Genomic DNA, 16,593 nt, shown 5'->3' with positions numbered 1-16,593 from the left:
TTTTAGCTGTGAAAGTTTTCACCATTCATTTGCAAAGTCATCCATATGTGCAAAGTGTCTTGGAAAAGATAACAGTGGTATTGATAAAAATGCATCACCCTCGCGATAAAAAAAAAAATGCACACGATGCATGACGTTTCAGGCCACTTGAAGACAGAGAGGTAGCCCAGGAGCCAGGACGCACTGCCGAGGTGTGAAGAGGTTTGTGCCCAAAAAAGGATAATTAGACATTTTGAGTCAGCGGCAGCAGCTGTGCCCACATAAAGATTATTGTGAGGCGTCAATCAGATAATTTCCCAGCCAGTGGAAAACATTCATCATGTGCGCTGCAGTATCTACACAAAAAGTAGCTTGATGAGTGTCCAAAGTAGTGGAAGTTTGGAGGGGACGCCATCTTTGGTCCCAGCTCTCCACGTCCCCAACACGGATTGTTTTTTCAGCCACATATCACGGCAGTGGTGAAGGCTAAGAAAGGTATCGTGCAACTTAATAAGACGCATAAGTCTTTTCTTCTTGTTCGCGTAGGTCGTTTTGTGCAGTACAAAGGGAAATGTCTTAAAATGACGAAGAGATCTAGTAAGCTAGGTGGCGAATCTGCAAGCTAGCTATAGTAACGCGTCAGCTCCAAAGTCCATGGAGCCTGTTTGGCTAGCTAGTAGCACTGAAGACACAGGACGGTCTCTATGCTCAGGCCAGTGCAGTAACGTAAAGATAATTATGTGCATAACGGCAACAAGCCTTTATGATAACGGGAAGGTTACCACTATAATCCGCGCATCCTATCCATCCATGCATGTTATGTGTTGTATTAACAATAGCTATGGAAATGATACAGTAAATGCAGGCAACGGAATTAATGTTAAGCAATTTCTGATGATGGTTAACGTTAACGTATTTCGCTGGCTTGGTAGCTAGCTAACCTAGGTAGGTTTGCATTGCTAGCTCCTATCTGGATCTGGATTGTGGTCTTCCCTTGCCAACATTGTTCATCATTTGTTTGCATTTGTAGCTAATGTTAATTCGCTACAGCGGAGAAGCGTCTCAGATCAGGGACGACTTTTCACATCAAGACAGTGGGAATCTAGGTGTTTTCTCTTTGAGATGCCGCTTTGAGCCGTTACTGCTGCTGTGTTGGCAACTGTAATCAGTGCCTTGTTTTGACACGTCAGGATAACTAGAAAGCTAAACGTTAGATGCCCCTGCGAAAGTCAAGTGACACACCTGGGATACAGGCTAGATACAGTTTGCTCTGCTTTGGGCTGTGCAGCATGCATGCGCAGCCACACACAATCAAAGAAATGTTGCTGTTGTGTGTGAAAATACCTAATTGGTATTTGGTAACCTTATGTAGTTAGCAACATTGTTATACATGACGCTCCTCCTCCCCAGTAGTTTTGCAGGGATGTTGTTATGATGGAGAACCTCTGCTTAGCTTTGAGAAATGAAGGTGGTCCTTGGATTTCTTGGCATTATCCAAGTTTCATGCATCAATTGGCCTTAATCAGTGTTGGCTTCCTACACCAGAATGACACTTGTAAACTCCCAGATAGACCTACATTGGGAACATGGCTTTATTTGTGTTGCATTGTTGATTTTTGTTGCTTAGCCCACTTATGATCAGAATCTGCTGGCTCAGGCCAGATATTTTAATGACTTTCCAAGTGTCTGCCATAAACAGGTGGTCACTCTGCTGAACAGCATGGAGTTAAAATGACATCCACAGCAAGAGTTCTAAGGGTTCAACCGCTTGCTTCTGCAGGGGCTTGAATATAGATAATAGTTAGGCATTGAGGCCTTCTTCATGTTTCAAACAAAAGGAAATCATCCCTCCTTGCCAAAGTAAAGGCCATATAGCATATTGTATTTCAGATGTAAAACTGGCATAAGCATTGCTTCTGGATGAAAGTTTAGATATGGTTAGTTCTCCATCTCAGCAACACAAAAACTCTATTGAAAACATCAACTGCAGTAGAAGGTATTTTTAAAACTGCAATCTCTGACAGTTTTCTAGCAGGATTATAGAATTTTAACTGGCCTTGTTGTTAACATTCCCTACATCAGCTACTTTGAGTGAATTGGTGTAGAACTAATTATCTTGAGGTTGAAATGGCAGAGCAAAGGGGAACACTGAAAATACCAGTTGTTTAATCACAGCCTCGGCCCATGTTTGCCTGTCAAACCATAGTGATGTGAAAGGTTACATTATAGTTTGAAATTTACTTTTGTCTTATTGATTTGGTTGGTTTGAAATTAAGTTGAAAACGTCTTGGTGATTACAGGGATAATCAATTTTGCAGGGTTGAGGCTGTTTATTTTAGTATTAACCTATGTACTCATTGCAAAATTGTCAAACTAGCTAATTGCACAATGCAAAAGCGCAAGTTTTTTCCTGATTTTGGAGCTTTTAGTTTTCCTCTCAAATTTGTGGCTGATGCTATTAAACATGCAGTGAACATGAGTAGCGTAATCAGGACCTTTTGTGCTTGCATCTCCAGGCTTTGTCCATTCAGTTGTAGGCCTGTAAGGTAGATGATGGAGGTAGATGATCATTTCTTGAACAGTATACCGTATATTGCACATTTGATCAGAAGTACAGAAAATAAAAAATGGCAATCTCCATAATGTGATTTAGTAGCCATTACACACCACACCTGGAGAAAGCACTACATTTTTAAATGTACCATGGCCTGGGAGAGTACTTGATTCTGATTAGCTGGAGAGTGTCTATCAAAAACTTTTTACGTACAGCATGACTGGACACCTGAAACAACTGAACGCCTGACCATTTTTAGTTCATATGAATAGGAGATGGATGTCAATCTTTACCTGCCTGGTTCAGAGAATTCCAGTTACCCATACTTCATTTTAAGTTGCTTTCCATCCCAGGTATCTGGCATCCTGTTTGCCCAGGTGAACGTGCCGTGATGCCCTCCTTGGCTGCGCCCAGCAGTAGGCATAGCCTGTGATCTCTCGAGCCGAATAATGATGATATTGTATTGGAGATTTTAAAAATGTTAACAAACATGCTGATACTATATACTTGCCCACCATAGGTAATGTTAGTTAATGTAAGTTTGGCTAACATAATAACCCTAGTTTACTGTCTCATACATGTCCCCAAAACATGTAGGCTAGATGTTTTAGGAACAGGAAATCAGCCTGTTGCCAGGTTATTACTAAGTTGCCAGGTTGCTACTAAGATTTCTCATTTTTGCTGGTGTTGTCAAGTTGCGCAAGGATCTCTGAGCATGGCATGGTAGTGATTGTTTTACACATTAATCAGATCCACAGGTGTTACCAGGGAAATGGATGTTAATGGCAAAAGTTAATTTTGAAAACCTGAACACTCTTTTTTTCATCTTTGGCAACTAGCCATGGTATAAAAGGGATCAAGAGTCTGGAGTGGACCAGATATTTTTTAATGCCAGTCCAGGAAATCATATATGAATATCGGTGTTGTCTAAATCCAGTCATAAAGGCTGGTCATCAGTTGATGCCTAGCCGTTATCATTCAACCATTATGCGTACGTGATAAAATACATTTTCAGGCAGACAAGGCCACAAATGTGGCCTACATTTCCTGTGTTGTTGTGTTGTGCTGCTAGAATTTGAGGCTTTGTCACATTAAAATATGCTGGTTCATATGATGTACAAAGCTTCATTGAGTATAATCACATTTTTCACAATTTGACTGAGAATTGATACATAGTATCAATACATTTGTACTTTTGGAAAGCTGAATCTATCACAAGCCTGCTTTGAATTTGTCATTAATTTTCACCCCAGTTATCAGAATATGGGTCATTGCTGAACAGAGATGAGTGATCAGCAGGTTAGTTGGAGAGTCAGACTTGATTTGTATAAATTTTGTCAAAAAATCCCCACCTTAACCTTAAGTTAATTCAAAAGATTGACAAAAAATCTCCAGTGAAACTCGATTGTTGCTTGCTCTAATAGCTGCTATTGTTCACGCTCTCAGTATATAAAATTGGTCGGGCAATATTTGTGTGACTGGTTTTGCTGCTAGTTGTTTGTTAGTTGGCATAAGGTACAAACTACTGGTTTGTTCTTGATGTTCGTTGAGTTGATATTAATTGTCCACAGTGAAATAGTACATGTTGTCTTGCTCACTTAGGCAAATTTGTTATGCACTCAGCCACTATGCATGGAGCTAAATGTTGAAGAACTTCCTTGAAGAATTTATTTTGTTTGTCTGAAGGGTAAACACATTTTATAGCTAGATTCCTGCATCCTATTGAAGGACTGGAAGTGAATTTGTGACATTGGCCATTTTGTACTTTATGTTGCAGCCTCTTAAGCCTTGATCAGGCTAGAGCAGCCTCATCAAATAAAAAGGTTTTGATCACCTGCTTGGTGATCTTTCTTTTACTAATCTGTGAAATGTATAATGATATTTTGCAGTGCTTAGTCAATAAGTGGAGTATTATTTACTGAGTCGGCTGCATCATACCTGTTACATGACATTTCTTACCTCATGTTGCACTGAACATAAGCCTGTCTGCTGGCCACTGTAATACAAGGCACAATATTACGGCAGGCTAAATTCTGTGAGACACTCTTGTGTCTTAGACACTGCTTGTTTTTTGTTCTACAGTGTATATAATAAATGAACAGCTTTCCATTTAGCTATTATTGCATATGCTCTTTTTGTCTGATGCAGTTTTTGGTATGTTGATGTTTTACAGTGTAGAATATCGGTCGGACACTACAGCTCTGGTCCCAAACCATACTGTCCAACTGTAAGATAATATCTGAGTTTCTGAGGAATGAAATTTCCGGAAATTATACAAAACCTGAAGCATGTACATGCGTTCTGAAATGGTTTGTACAGTTAAATTTGAAGTTTGAATATGGTCATTTGCATATATCAAGAATTGAAATTGCGCACAAATGTTATTTGCATTTACACATCAACTTTTTACTTATCAGGCATGTTCATTAGGCCAGTAGTTTTGAAATACAAGGTAACTAACATGTTGGTTTCTGTTCTGTTGGGGTCTGTTTGGACAGCCACATTTTGATTAGATTTATTGTTGTCCATCTATCTAGTGGAGATTTTTGGCTCTGTTTCATTATCTGGAGTTTCTGTGTCAGCTCCCTGGAGCACCACTGAACTGCATTTATGTCACCCCTACCTCACAGATGAGCCAAAGTCGCATTAATCTTGGGAGTATTAGATGGTACTATAGCCTGCCTTTTCCCATCTGTAGGGCGTATTTTGGCTCCTGCTTTTCTCATTCACCCATTCTGCAATCACTTTTTTGAGAGAAAGACCAGCTACATCTGTTGCTGCAACAGTGGATAGATGCGCGGCACTAAATGAAATGGCTGAGTAGTTGTTAACCCTTTGTCAGTTGGTATGGATTTGGTGCACACATGCATCATTCAAAAGTAGGCTTTATCGCTAGCTGTTGTTGGTTGTGATTGTATACTTTCTTACTAGGAAGAATTTGCCATTTGGTTATGTTTTTAATCCACTTGAATGGATTTCATAAACCCCTACCTGCTGCACTGACTGAATTGGTGCCAAGACTCTGTAGGCCTTTGTAGATTCAAAATGGTGCTCTCATTAAAGTACAGGTTTTGTCAGCAGACCCCCTCTGAGCCTGCTGTGACACTGGAGCCCAGGGAGCTCGCTTAACTGTCCCACAGGAGCAGAGTATTCATCATTGCCTAGCAGTTGAAACATTGCTCTTGTGGTCTCTCGCAGTAATAATGTGGTGTTTGAATCTGTGGTGTAGAAATGCCTTTTACTTCTCAACTTCTGCTTTACCTTTTGATTTTAACATAACACTCTTGGTAGTTTTCTGGGTATTTTGTCACTTCCAATACCTTGTTTTAACAGATTATATCACTTCAGCCTGTAAATCCAGAAAAACACTGCGTGAAAACCCAATGCCAGAAAAAGAATGTAAATTCATTCATCATTTAGCTATATTGCTCATCCAAAATAATTAAAACAATTATGGTATTATGATATTTCACCATGATTTATATCCAATCCAATAAGAACATTTTAAGCTACAGGTACTGGAACTGATAGTGGGAATAGGAATAAACATGGGTTCCATAACCAAAATTACCCCTCTCTCTCCCCGCTGCTACAATAATTGTAGAATGTTTTCGGGTATCCCTTGGTAACAGCCTTTAAATCAGGCTTGGCCTTTATTCTTGTCTTAAAAGTGAAGACTATACCATTATTGTTATTATTGCTATTATTATTATTTTAAATTGAAGGGTGACTTATTTAATCTATATATTTCTTAAATCTTTGAAGACATGCACATTTTGCTCTTATGCCATCTACTCTTGAGTGGGTGGGCAAAGGCTTCAATTAAGCCGTTGAAAGTCATTGAAACATTGACTCATACAGTGAATTGTTGCTAATCCTCCCAGGCACCATGGAGGAGCTGCACAGCCTGGACCCCCGGAGACAGGAGCTGTTGGAGGCGCGCTTTATGGGCGGGGTCAGCGGCAGCACCGGGGGCAGCACCGGCAGCACCAGCGGGGGAACCAAAGTGAGTGGATTTGTGAACAAATTCATAAGCATTCATGTACTTATCTAAATGTTAGCGTGTAGTAATTGGTAAACAAGCAGAACTATTTTTTTGTTCGTTTTTGTTTTATGTCCACGTCCAGTTTTAACTCAAAATAATGATCCTTTGTTGTTTTAGGGCCTGACCAACAATGAATGTTCTAATCACAGTTTTGGAAGTCTGGGATCCTCAAGCGACAAGGAGTCAGAGGTACAGTTGGATGTGAATAAAAAAAAAAAAAAAACAACAAATCTTAGCCTGTAGTTGGAAACCTGCTGACATTGATTGACCATAGTCATTGCGGATAAGACCTACCTTTGTGCTCGTTGGTGAGGTGGAAACTGAATTGTGTTCTTTTGTTGTTTTCCCAACGTTGGAGCTCCAAGGGACAATAACAAAAAGTGGAATGATGCTATTACCAAACTGTTCTCTTTTTGTGAGGACATGTTTCTTAATTGGGTACACCTAAGGAGTATCTAGACTCTTGCATTATTATTTGCTTTGTAATTATAATGATCATCATCGTCCAGACCCTGTATATTGTGACTGATCCTCAATAGATGGCCCGATGCGACTGCTCGGTTGCTTGTTAGCATTGCCCTGGGCTAATTAATGCCAATGCTAGTATTCTTAGTGATAGTGCTGTGCCTATGATGGTGGGGTCGGTCATAAGAGGAATGTGGGCATGGTGATGGAAGACTCCAGCTGTGAGGTTAACTCTAATAGTCCTGAATCTCCTCGTCGTGAAGTGTGTGACGCTGCAGCTATATCGGCAACATCCGACCTGTGGGGGATGGGTTGCTGCGTTTCATGCTCTTCTACTCCTTCAATCCCCCCTGTGTAATTCACCCCCAGGCTGCTGTAATAAGTCATCGCCGTTGGGTCTCTTGAAGGGGAGAGAAGAGGAGGAGGCTGGCAGAGTAAAGCAGCCCTGGCCTCCTCTGTCGCCAAGCTGCTGAATGTGCACAGATGTCATCCTCACAGACACCCCCCCACCCCCTACCCCCATACGTCACATGCACCCTAATGATGCACCAGTGTTGCACTCAATCAGACCAGCACCTGTCAGCAGATTCCTCGGCTGCACAAGGCTCTGGCCGGATCCTGTGGCCCTGAACTTGCGTGAAATAGTTGTGCTTGCTTGCATACCACTGGTTCTTTTATCTTTGAAGAACTAAAAATGATATAAACTAGCTCTTCAGTGCTCATGTGTTCTTGTAGACCTTTTGGGCAAGAGTGTATTGGTAATGAAGTACTGATTTTATAAAGGCTTTCTTCATTGTTTTGGTCTAAAACTCTTTCTCTCCTTTACTTTATAGGGGTCAGATGTGAAAAGAGGCAGTTCTCCTGCTTATTCGGTAGGTATATGATCAAATCTGAAGATGAATAGCCATATCTTGATGAGACAGTTGTGTTGTGTAATAATTATCTAGTGAAAAGCTGTTAAATATTTCTCTTTCAGACCCCAGAGAAGAAACAGTCAGAATCAACTAGAGGCAGAAAGAGGAAACCAGATAACCAATCAGAGAGCAGCCAAGGTGAGTGTCTCTTTATCTAGCTGGTTATAATTTGGTTCTGGATCATTGCAACTTGACTGAAATATTTTAGTAAATCGCACCGCTCTGTGTTCTCCTTCACAGGAAAATCCATTGTGCGAGGACCCAAAATTAGCGATTACTTTGATGTGAGTTACTCATTTGGTATCAAAGATTTCATACATTGAAAGGAAGCGCTGGATGAATGGTTTGTGCTATATTAATCCTCTTTCAGCGTCTGAGCCATAATCCACTTCAGAGTCCTGTCTCTAAAATAACAACCCTGTGGCATAAAAGGAGCTACTTGCATCTGTTGTTGCCAAGTGGTAGGCGATGATGTCACTCGTCCTCTCTTTGCCTTTTTAGTTCCAGGGAGGAAATGGGTCCAGTCCTGTGAGAGGTCTCCCCCCTGTGATTCGTTCGCCCCAGAACTCACATTCCCACTCCGCTCAGGGCTCTGTAAGTTATTCCCAAACTTCTACTCCCAATCCATTTAGCCGCTCCATTTGGCTTTGTCTTCTTATGGAGCTGTTGTCCTTTTCTGTTGCAGGTTAGACAAAATAGCTCATCTCCTACTAGTCTGTCTTTTGGGGACCACATGATGCATCCAAAGCAACTAGCAGTCAAATTTGTCCAGGTGAGGAGGGTGACGGTGGAAAGTTTGGCTTTTTTTGTAATTCTTCTCATAATGTATTCACCATGTTCGAGGTTGCTGAGCACGTTTTTGGAACAAGTTCTTAACTTTGTTGTCTCCCACCACAGACTGACCTTACTGGGTTGAAATTGGCTGCCCTTGAAAGTACTAAGAATCTAGACCTTGAGAAGAAGGAGGGGAGAATAGATGATTTGCTAAGGGTAAGGAGAAGGAGGAGTTGTACCCTGTTCACTACCTTGCAGACAGGCTTAACCAGCCTGTGATAGATTACTCTAGCACAGGCTGCTGGATCGAAATGGATAAACTTGGCCTAAGTAATGTTTATAAACTCTGGAGTAAAACAGACCCTGATTTGGTCTGCATCCACATTATTTACAGATCTTAAATAATTGTTGGATTGGCTGTATAATTATGTGATATTGCTGAATCAAGTTAATTTTTTTCTGCTCCATAGGCAAACTGTGATCTCAGGAGACAGATAGATGAACAACAAAAATTACTTGAAAAGTACAAGGAACGCTTGAATAAATGCATCACCATGAGCAAGAAGTTGCTCATAGAGAAGGTAAATACATTTTTTTCCCTTTTATAAACAGCTTTACATTTGTGTGTCTGCGCAAACCTATATGCAAACTTATATTGTGTATTGTTGTTCAGAGCACACAGGAGAAGCAGGCGTGTCGGGAGAAGAGCATGCAGGACAGACTACGTTTAGGCCATTTCACTACAGTGAGACATGGAGCCTCCTTCACAGAGCAGTGGACAGACGGCTATGCCTTCCAAAACCTTGTCAAGTGAGCGCCTTCTGATGACATTGTCTGTGTTCTCATTGTTATGGATAAGGAAAGAATTAATTATTATTACTACTAATAATGATAAACTTAATTTCTACTGCAGCTTTTCAAAAACAAAATTTACAAAACGCGTTACAGAGAAGACATTACACCAAGAAACAACAAAAATTGGTCAGTAATAAAAGTCACAGAGAGCAATGGGTTTTAAGAAGTGATTTAAAAGACTGAACTGATTTTGCCAACCTTGGACAGGTTGTTCAACGGTATAGGGGACCTAAATGACAAAAAAAACGACAACTCTGTTATAGTGTTCTTGGTGTTGGTTTTAAACAAAATGACTGCTACTCCAGATGCTGATCATCTTTAATAAAGCCAATTTATACTTCTGCGTCGAAGTGTTGCTGTGGCTATGCCGTAGGTGTTTGCGTTGCTCGCAGAGGCTGCCACCGTAGCTTACATGTACCTCTCCAAAAATGTAACTGCGCGTATGTAACGCAGGACCACAAGAACTGTGATTGGCCCGCTTTGTATTTCTTCCTACCTGTATCTGGTTCATGTCTGCCAATACTGAAGGCAATGGAGCAGATCAAAGAGATACGAGCTGAGGAGGTTTGCAAATATACATTTGTACGACACATCACCTCCGAATTATAAACTACTAGATGTCACTGAATGTGAGAAATGTCCCAGAACATGAGTTTCAGAGAATGTAAACACTACTACTTCTGTTATTACTTCTGTACTAACAAAGCACGCCACTGCCATCTCGTGTTTTCGGTGTACGCGCAGAATCACCAAAGCAGAACTGTAAATGCTTGCACCACCGTAGATACCTACAGCGCAGCAACAGCGGCTCTTCGATGCAGAAGTATAACTTGGCCTTTACTCTCTCAAATCGAGTACCAGTTTTGTTAAGATGCTGTAGTTTATTATTTTGAGGCCTTGACCATGGGTGGAATACACTGTACAGAAATAGTATTGATTTCATCTAACGCTAAACAATGTTTTTCATCTGCAGACAGCAAGAGTGGATAAACCAACAGAGAGAGGAAATTGAGAGGCAGAGAAAACTTTTAGCCAAGAGGAAACCTCCATCCTCAAGCAACTCCCAAGCACCAACTACAAACTCTGAGCCAAAGCAACGCAAAACAAAGGCAGTGAACGGAGCAGAAAGTGATCCCTTTCTAAAGCCCAGCCTACCTCAGCTGTGAGTCCAGGCCTTGTATAAATCATAGATCAGAGCAACCAATCTCCAGGCAAAGGCAATGGATAAGATTTACTGTAATCTTGGGTTATATTCTGTTGTATTGTTACCAACCATGATGACAAATTGAAGAGAAAAAACCCCCTTTTAAAACATCTGAGTTAGTGTGAAATGGAAATCGTTACAGCAAGTTTAACAGCATGCATCAGAATGGTTACATGATTGTGTAAAGAAAGTAAATGTAGGTGAATGTGAAGATACTGTTGACACAAGCCAATACTTTTCTTGTTTTTCATATTTCTCTTATCCTTGAAAGGCTGACACTAGCCGAGTACCATGAACAGGAAGAGATCTTCAAACTGCGACTTGGACATCTCAAGAAGGTTGGTGAAATGCTGAATGTGGCAAAGTGAACCAGCAACTATTTATTGTTAGAATAGCTCTTTATAGGCCCTGAGGGGAATTTGTCGGTCTGCACTGCTGGCTCTTCATGTACAAGATGGACACAGGACATAACATGCTCATTCATTTCATAAATTGCACTGAATTCATCCAGGAACCACAATATAAGAAAGGCACACTGCCCTTATAAACTGTTAAGCAGTCGAATGATGACTGGTATGAGTGACGTGGCAAATGATTTAGCAAATCTTTGTTTTTTAGTTGTGGAAATATCATAGATATTTTTATATAGACATATCATAGATCAAGTCAACTGAATACATATGACATACAGCCTGATCTTCTCGTTTCATGAGCTGAACCATTGTGCCTTTGTGTGAATCTCTCCAAGGATGGAGTGAGCCTGTAGTTTGTCGAAGTATTCGTTGTTTTCCTGATGAATAAGCATCACAGGCAGCCCCCCGACAGACTCTCTACCAAGTCAACCGTTAATATTTAATACGGAACTAGTCAGCCGAGTAGAAGTGGATTTTGATGAGCTCCCTCTCCTTGTAGTCAATGCTCTGATGTTCCTCTTGTGCGTCTGTGTGTTTGTGCGCTTGAATCATTTATAGGAAGAAGCTGAGATCCAGGCGGAGCTGGAGCGTCTGGAGAGAGTGCGCAACCTTCACATTCGGGAGCTGAAGAGAATAAATAACGAAGACAGTTCACAGTGAGTCTGAATCAATCTCTGATGCTAGTTACTTCACCGACATCAGGTCACGATGTACTAAGGCTGCTATCCGCAGTCATAGTGCTGTTGTAAAGTAACATAATGCCTATGGACTGGACTAAGCTCATCTCGGAGTACACATGCTTAAAACTGAGACTGACGCATGGAGCCAGCATGGCTTTTTTTATTGGTCACGCATTAGCACAATAAGGCCAGTGTTTGAAATTGTAAATATCTTAGTAATTGATAGTTCTGTCTATATCTGTAATTTCTGTGCTTTTGCATTCAAAGATTTAAAGATCACCCAACGTTGAATGAGCGGTATCTACTCCTACACCTTCTAGGGAGAGGGGGTTTTAGTGAAGTTTACAAGGTGGGTGATTGAATTTTGATGTCACAAGTTTCAATAGGAAATGCTACACTTACTGGTTTTCAATGTGTAAGACAATTTTTTTTAATGTGCATTTGTGTAACAGGCTTTTGACTTGATTGAGCAACGATATGCTGCTGTGAAAATCCACCAACTCAACAAGAACTGGAGAGAAGAGAAAAAAGAGAACTACCACAAGTATGTTGGCCCAGAACATGAAATGCGTGACCTCACTTGCGGTAGTTAATTAGTTTGTCTTGAGTGTTGTGACGTATGCAGGCACTTCATGCTGTTCTGTCTCCTCGATGTCCTTGGTTTTCAAGTGTGTTGTTATTCTGCTCCACAAGCCTAGCGTCTGGCTATCCATGCAGCCTAGAATACAGCACCTGCACTTTTCTACCCAAGCCTTTGCTTTGGTTGCCAACAGCAGCATAATCACCTTCCTCTCCACAGGCACGCATGTCGAGAGTACAGAATACACAAGCAGCTGGATCATCCCCGAATTGTGAAACTCTACGACTACTTCTCACTGGACACAGACACGTTAGTCACTCCTGTGCTCTTGTTCATGCGTTTACAGCTCTCCCCAGTTGGTTGCTATTTTAGAGGTGGACTGTATTACTTATTTATTCTTTTCCCCATTCACTAGGTTTTGCACCGTTCTGGAGTACTGCGAAGGCAACGACTTGGACTTCTACTTGAAACAGCACAAGCTAATGTCTGAGAAGGAGGCACGGTCCATAGTCATGCAGATTGTGAACGCACTGAGATACCTGAATGAAATCAAGCCTCCCATCATCCATTATGACCTCAAGCCAGGTAAACACACCTTCTTGACAATAGTGTAGGATTCAGTGAATATCATCATTATTCTGCACTAAATGAGGTTGTCCTAAATGAGTGGCAGTGATCATTGGGGTGAACAGTAATCTGAAGTGGGATTATGCAAGTTCTTCTGTAGTGATGATGTATTTTACTTTGATTTTAAGGCAATATCTTGTTGGTGGATGGCACGGCCTGTGGGGAAATCAAAATCACTGACTTTGGTTTGTCCAAAATCATGGATGACGACAACTATGGCGTAGATGGGATGGACCTGACATCACAGGGTGCAGGGACCTATTGGTAAGAGGAAATGTCCAACATGTACATGCATCACACATAACACTAGGTACGTGTATAACAAGCAACTAGTACAGACACTAAATGAGCTAAGATGGCTGTGTCATGTATTTGTCTGGCTAGGTATTTGCCTCCTGAATGTTTTGTGGTCGGCAAAGAACCTCCAAAGATCTCCAATAAGGTGGACGTGTGGTCTGTGGGCGTTATCTTTTTCCAGTGTTTGTATGGAAGGAAGGTAAGGAGGGCATGTCCAAATTCTACCACATAATGTTTCAGTAATTTATGTCCAATATTAACTGAGTACTGTTCTTTTTCAGCCTTTTGGCCACAATCAGTCACAACAGGACATCCTGCAGGAGAACACCATACTCAAAGCTACAGATGTTCAGTTCCCTGTCAAGCCTGTCGCCAGTAATGAAGCAAAGGTGTGTGTGTGTGTTTATGTGAGAGTGTTTGTGGGAGACCGTTGTGGCCATCCTAAAATATCAATCATACTGCTGTAGTGAATTTTTTTGTTTAAATCTTGCGTCTTTATAGCTTGTGTTTTTTAAAGGAAAAATCCCTAAAACCTAAAACACCCTAACATTGTTGAAAAACAGCCATTGGTGATGTGCTTGTATTCCTGGGCCCACTTTGTTGTTTGGTGCATTTCTGTTATTCTGTTATTGGATAACTGGCCAAATGTAGATGACGTGTTGCTACTTCGACATTTTCAGCGCAGCTACAGTGGACTTTGATAACAGAATTCTTTTCAGCCATCAATGGTAAACATCAGGTTTTTGTGTCAGTCCCTCAGAATCTAAGAGCGATGGCTTCTTTCTAGACTCATCATTTTGCACTGATATTCAACAGTCATGTAGGGAGAAAAGCATCGTAGAAGAGGCAGAGATACCAATTTCTCCACCAACAGTAGCTTCAGTACTCCATAATGCAATGCAGCCACAAGATATGTTGCATTTTGAGTAAGGAGCATGACTCTTGACTGGAAAAACTCTCTCCACCTACACATACTAGAAATATATGACTTCAGAAGTCAACCTGCAGTAGACATTTCTTTCCGCACTCATCATAGCTAATGGCAGTAATTTTGTCTTGGCACCAATTTCCAGATTTTAGGTAAAATCATAATGTTATGTTTCAGTGAAAATTGTAACTATTTTATGATATATTTTATCCTTTGCCAATGAACTACAGTGAATGAACTACAAATTTTGTTGCATGTTAGGGCGTTAAATAGCAAGCTTCTATCTCAGCGAGCAGTGAGTATGCACAGTCTAGCTACATTTTTAACTTGGCCAAATATGCCACCGGCCATGGCTTCATGTCATCTTTAAAAAACACATTAGGAGTAGTTGGAGAGGAAAAAAATCATTGCAGCTATGTTGGAAACAGCTAGCTCATTTGATGGGGCTTTACTTGTTATTTGATTGGTCTACACCCTGCCGCATTGCTCCATAGTGTGTGTAGTTTTCTGGCCAGTGACACCAAATAAGTTCACACTCTTGAACCTTTTTATTTTTTTGGAAAATATCATACTTTTTTAATTATGCTTCATATGTTTACACCCCAATGGATAAATGAGAAGCAATCTGCACCGGTACACTGAACAAAACTAGAGTAGCCTTGGACAACATTGATGCTTATGAGGAGTTTGCCTTGAGGATTTACTTCTCGCACCAGCCAGGTGGAGAGATTGCATCTCTACCTCCCTACAACCCACAGCTGAATGTAACAAGTTCATGTCCGTGCTCTGGGCGTTGTTGTAAGTCATTCTGGGAAATGTAGTAAATCATTAAGTGAAGTAGATGAGGAAGGTTGAGGGGAAAGTGGGAAGACCAAAAAAGGTAAATTACAACACTTGATCACAAAATGACATCGAACATCATAAATTGATATTGAACAGTGTAAGATTGGACAGAGTGGATTTTTCCTTAAGGAATTGCTGTATTTTCAACATTGGTTCTCCTAGTTTGTAACGGTGACCATCATGTGTTGCTAAATTCTTTCTCCCCCTCTAGGCCTTTATAAGGCGCTGCCTGGCGTACAGGAAGGAGGACCGGTTTGACGTCCACCAGCTGGGAAGTGACTCCTACCTGCTCCCCCACATGAGGAGGTCGAGTTCCTCTGGGAATCTGCAGATGAGTGCTGCTGGCTCTGGACCAGCCTCTTCCAGTATCATCTCATACTGACAGCCTTGCACTGTGACGGAAAAGGCAAACTGACCAAGTTGCTCCCAGGCCCGCTGAGCTCCCAGAGGACCAGGCATTTGGGAGAACAGCCAGCCATCATGCAGCAGTGTGTGCGGACGGAGCGGGAACCCGGGGACGGTGGTGGAGAGTTGTGACTTGGCCTCTCCTCACCAGTGCCAGGCTTCTAACTGGTGTTTACCAGGACTTGATCAATGGGAGGACTTAATCAATGAAAGGACGTTTTTAATGAACATGGGTAAATGGACCTTATGAAGGTCCGACAGAGCACTGAAACTGACAAAGTACCTTGAATAAAATGTGACTGGACACTTGTGAGTTTGGTTTGCGGATGGGAAAAAGCCTTAAAGGGCCGAAGGGAGACCTGGCAGCCCGCTGTTTAGAATAAATAACATGGTCCTGCCAGGGTGCAAATGATTCAGCTGCTAGAAGTTAATTTACTGTAAGGAGCAGACAGTCATCGTTTATGTAGAACTACAATGATTTCACTATTGATTTGGCTATATGTTTTGTTTTCTGAAGTGTTAGGCTTTAATTTGAGTTACTTAGCCATGAGAATGTAATGTTTAGCATACAAGTGGCATCTAGTGACATGTAGGTCCGGGCAGCATACTAATGTTTAATGCACAGAATAACCAAATGTAGAAAAATGACAATGTACAAAATCCTATGCAGGAATATTAATAAATGGATAAATTGAGAGAAATGTATATGCTGTACAGGAGATAATTTTCAAATTTTTTGAATTGCAGCAGTACCATTCTGTACAAAAGTTAAAATTTCCCCTTGTAAAACTAGTTTCCTGGAGTGTTTTCATTTTGCTGCTTTTGATGTTGCTCTTACTTTTTGAAAGGGCTGTATGATCCACTTTGGGTACAAATTGTACAGTTCTGTTAAGAGTAAATAATAAATGCCAGGAAACATTTCAAGTTATATATATATATATATATATATTTTTTTTTTCTCCTAATGAATGCCATTGTACAATAACGAATCACCAGAGCTTGATCATTACAAAGTTTACATTACTTTAAC

At 40.9% G+C, this 16,593-nt stretch overlaps 1 protein-coding gene across 1 annotated transcript; it reads left to right on the top strand.

Annotated features, from left to right (window-relative positions):
* The first annotated feature begins 182 nt into the window (after window positions 1–182).
* On the top strand, window positions 183–16,461 carry tlk1a (tousled-like kinase 1a). Its single transcript, XM_071522779.1, is given in 24 exon segments — window positions 183–396; window positions 398–423; window positions 425–474; window positions 6,418–6,539; window positions 6,696–6,767; window positions 7,877–7,915; window positions 8,020–8,095; window positions 8,198–8,241; window positions 8,459–8,551; window positions 8,643–8,729; window positions 8,855–8,947; window positions 9,202–9,312; window positions 9,405–9,541; window positions 10,560–10,748; window positions 11,062–11,128; window positions 11,762–11,859; window positions 12,151–12,232; window positions 12,336–12,427; window positions 12,683–12,772; window positions 12,879–13,048; window positions 13,219–13,354; window positions 13,475–13,586; window positions 13,669–13,776; window positions 15,370–16,461. Coding segments are annotated over 24 exon segments (2,307 nt in total). The 5' UTR covers window positions 183–354; the 3' UTR covers window positions 15,541–16,461.
* The last annotated feature ends 132 nt before the right edge of the window (window positions 16,462–16,593 follow it).

Source organism: Centroberyx affinis, unplaced genomic scaffold (assembly GCF_046629955.1).
Source record: "Centroberyx affinis isolate AG114_WGS23_722 - 3 ecotype Tasmania unplaced genomic scaffold, CSIRO-AGI_Caff_v1 ptg001027l_1, whole genome shotgun sequence".
Classification (NCBI taxonomy): Eukaryota; Metazoa; Chordata; class Actinopteri; order Beryciformes; family Berycidae; genus Centroberyx; species Centroberyx affinis.
This window is presented reverse-complemented; position numbering and strand designations above follow the sequence as displayed.